Here is a 4167-nt window from a genome sequence, read left to right as displayed (position 1 = left end):
TGTGGGACGCTAGGGAAAGATATGAAGGTCACATGAATATTTCGAGGCCCTTTATGATTGCAATGTTTGGTAAAAAAAACAAAAAAACAAAAAAAAACTTCCATTATTAAGCTGAAAAGGTATGTCTGAAAAGCATGTCTATAGACACAAAGACAGCTAAAATGCTGTAGGGCAATGGCTAATTCTATTCTTTGAAGTGGCTCAGGGCAACCAAATTAAATTTACTACTCTGGTACCAATTTGTTCAAGCCTAATGGGCAAAAAGGTGGCCTGTCCACCAGCAAACTGGCAGGTGGGGCCTTCTCAAAAGCAGAGAGACACATGGCAGAATTTTGAAAATGGGAGTAAAAATTTACAACGATTTCACAATAGTGCTTTCAAAAATACTTTTATTTACTGTAAGTTAAAAAAAAACTGGATGAAAACTAGCAAAGCTATAACTTTATTATCATCTGCACATATCATGTGGCCCCCAGACTAATCCTTTTCCCATCACATGTGAATCCATAGTGCATCTAAATACAAATGCCACATCCCGTGGGGGATAGTTCTCTCCTACTATTTTGTCAATATCAGAATGTTCATTCTCAATTTTAAAACAGTTACATCACAACTTAGTTCTTGTACATTTCTAGCTTCTAGAAGTCACCAGGCAGCTTTATTTTAGAAGCAGTAAAGCAACTGTGATCAAATCTGCCAGGTAAATGAGTGGAGTTCACTAGATGTCAGTAAAAACATACAACTTCGTGTAGGAATTTCTCAATGTTAAATTTTGAAACGAGTGAAAGGCACACATAACTTTCCATGAAAAATGAAAATGCCATTGAATAAAAATGACTGTGAATAGTTACACACGTACTTTAATAATAACATCCTATAACAGGAAATTTATTTCTTAAATTTCTTTCCCACTGAAATAGGAAATGATCAATAGAATAAGGAGGAAGCTAGGGGCCAGGAGAAAGAGAAAAAGATACACGGGAAGGAGAAAAGGAAGTAAGGATCTTATTAAGAACTGAACAGAATTAGCAAAACAGAAGGAAGAACCAAGTTTCTAGAAGGATCTTAGACAATTTTCCCATGCACTGTATTCCACACTGTGGCAAAACCACATTTGCTTTATATAGATTTAATAATAGAAAACAAATAGTAGTAATAGGAATATATACTCACAAATGACGGATCTTTGTTCAGGCAAGCATCAATAAACTCCTTAAAGGACTTTGTAAAGTCTCCAACAAGAGTTGGAGGGTTGTTTTTTGGAATAAGAAACAGAACTCTCATTGGATGCATATCAGAGTTGGGTGGCTCTCCTTTGGCTAGCTCAATAGCAGTAATTCCCAATGACCAAATGTCAGCCTGAGGCAAGAGAAAGAAAAAATATTACCTTGAAATTCCATTCCAACAGACTGCCACAAAATAGCCTGTAGCTCATATGATATTAAAGTGTCCTGAGGCACCTGGGTGGCTCAGTGGGTTGCGCGTCTTACTCTTGGTTTTGGCTCAGGTTATGATTGCACAATTCGTGAGGTTGAGCCCAGCATCAGGCTTCTTGGTGACAGTGTGGAGCCTGCTTGGGATTCTCTCTCTGCCCCTCCCCTCCTCACTCTCTCTCTCAAAATAAATAAATAAACTTAAAAAAAAAAAAAAGAGTGTCTTAAGAGGGGTGCCTAGCTGGCTCACTTGGAAGAGCATGCAATTCTTGACCACGGGGTAATGAGTTCAAGACTCACATTGGGGGCAGAGAGGACATAAATAAATAAACAAGCAAAGTTAAAAAACATAAAGTATCTCAAGAAATGTAATGGCAATACATTTTTATTAATAGAATTCATTTATTTTAAAAAATTAACAAATTCCTGGGGCCACTGGGTAGCTCAGTCAGTTAAGTGTCTAACTCTTGATCTTAGCTCAGGTACGGATCTAAGGGTGGCGAGGTTAAGCCCCACACTGGGCTTGGCACTGGATGTGAAGCCTACTTAAAAAAAATTATCGGGGCGCCTGGGTGTCTCAGTTGGTTAAGCGTCCAACTTCGGCTCAGGTTATGATCTCACGGTTTGTGGGTTCGAGCCCCGCGTTGGGCTCTGTGCTGACAGCTAGCTCAGAGCCTGGAGCCTGCTTCAGATTCTGTGTATCTCTCTCTCTGACCCTCCCCTGCTCACACTGTCTCTCTCTCTCTCAGAAATAAATAAAACATTAAAAAATTATCAAATTCCCAAACTTTTTGCCAGGCACTACATTCTAGGCATTGAGGATTCCGGTGGTGAATAAAGCAGACAAAAATCCCTGCTCTCAAGGGGCTTATGTTCTAACAGAAGAGTCAAATAAGTAAATTATACAATGTCAGGTGGTGCTAGGTTCTATGAAGAAAATAATAAGTCAGGATCACGGAATAATGGATGATTGAGCCAAGGGGCTGCAAATTTACATGGGCTGGCTAAGGTAGACTACTCTGTTAGGTAATGTTTAAGCAGAGACCTGATTGGGAGGGAAGCTATTCCAGATAGAAGGAATGGTGAGTGCAAAGGTCCTGAGACCAGAGTGTACTTGCTATGTTTGGGGACATAGCACTGTGGCCAAAGTAGATAGAATATGGAGGAGAGTAATTAATAGGAGATGAAGCTGAAGAGGCAGACAAGGGCCAGATCATCAAGAGCCATGTAGGTGATAGTAAGGACTCTGGATTTTATTCTAAGTGGGATGGAAGGCCACTGAAGGGAATATGGTCCAAATATTATCAGCATCCAGGGAACTTATGATTTAGAAGTAACACATGACATAACTCTAGCTTTAGAAATACTTTTAGGGGCCCCTGGGTGGCTTAGTCGGTTAAGCGTCCAACTTTGGCTCAGGTCATGATCTCACGGTTCATGGGTTCGAGTCGGGCTCTGTGCTGACAGCTAGCTCAGAGCGTGGAGCCTGTTTCAGAGTCTATGTCTCCCTCTCTGACCCTCCCCTGCTCACGCTGTCTCTCTCTCTCTCTCAAAGTAAATAAAACGTTAAAAAAAGTTTAAAAAAAGAAATACTTTTAAAAGAATGAAAATTAGGGCGGTTTATTATATAGAATAGCACACTATATGAAACATTAAAAACAACATTATACAGGTAACACTTTACTTTTGAGTCATAAGCTGACTGTTGAATAACTTCAGGAGCCATCCAAAATGGTGTTCCCACAAAGGTATTTCTTTTAATTTGTGTATCTGTCAGCTGGCCGGCAACTCCAAAGTCAGCAAGTTTAACATCTCCTTGTTCTGACAGCAAGACATTGGCAGCTAGGAGGAACAAAGAAACAAAAAACCCTCAGCTTCCTCAGAATGCAGCTATTTTTCTCAGGTTCATGTAAGATTTTTGTATACCTTTTATGTCTCGGTGAATTTTCTTTTCTGAATGCAGATAGTCCAGACCTTTCAAAATTTCCTTTAGCATGGTAGCGATCTGGAACTCATCAAATGGACCAGCTCGAAGCTTAGGGGGAAAACACACACACTTTTACAAACATATGTAAGTTCCAAACAATGAAGTTCAAAATTGGTATGATCTTTGAAATAAGGGAATCACTTAGATATATGAAGAATCACTTAGATATATGAAGCAATTCTGCTTATTAAGCCAATATTTAAACAAAGGAGAAAAAACTAAAAAGGTGAGGGAAGAGAATAAACAAGTTAAGTCAAAGGGCTGAAATGGTTTTTTAATGATTAGATTTAATCTCTAAAGATCATACAAGCAGTGTTACCTCTGTATGTACTAGCTCTAAATCTTGATGTTCTTAAATATTTACATAAAAGATTTAAGAAATACACTTAAATAATGACAGAACTAGCTTTCTTTTCTTTCTTAAAAAAATTCTTTCTTTCTTTCTTTCCTTCCTTCTTTCTTTCTTTCTTTCTTTCTTTCTTTCTTTCTTTCTTTCTTTCTTTCTTTCTTTCTTTCTTTCTTTCATCTTTCTTGGCTAGGAAAAAAGAAATCAGCTACTTAAATTTTGACATTTGCTATTTAAATGATTAACTATTTACACTAAACTGATTTTGAGACAGAGAGTCTCAGCAACTCAACTGAATTGTACAGATCAGGCACAGCACAATTCTTAGCATTTATATTTCTCAATAACACTGTAATGCAGGCATCCTTTCTGAGGCTGAAATTTTAAAAGTTAGCCAGGAT

At 38.2% G+C, this 4167-nt stretch overlaps 1 protein-coding gene across 1 annotated transcript in view; it reads right to left on the bottom strand.

Annotated features, from left to right (window-relative positions):
* STK26 (serine/threonine kinase 26) overlaps window positions 1-4167 on the bottom strand; it is a 54786-nt gene that overhangs the window by 5914 nt on the left and 44705 nt on the right. The window contains exons 4-6 of the mRNA XM_077761300.1: window positions 3360-3468; window positions 3118-3275; window positions 1170-1359 (exon numbers count right to left, since the gene is read on the bottom strand). Of these exons, the coding sequence (XP_077617426.1) occupies window positions 1170-1359; window positions 3118-3275; window positions 3360-3468 (457 nt within the window). The remainder of the gene's footprint in view (window positions 1-1169; window positions 1360-3117; window positions 3276-3359; window positions 3469-4167) is intronic.

Source organism: Crocuta crocuta, unplaced genomic scaffold, assembly GCF_008692635.1.
Source record: "Crocuta crocuta isolate KB4526 unplaced genomic scaffold, BGI_CrCroc_1.0 scaffold550, whole genome shotgun sequence".
Lineage (NCBI taxonomy): Eukaryota > Metazoa > Chordata > Mammalia > Carnivora > Hyaenidae > Crocuta > Crocuta crocuta.
The sequence above is the reverse complement of the archived record's forward strand: the minus strand, read 5'-3'. Positions and strand labels throughout refer to the sequence as shown.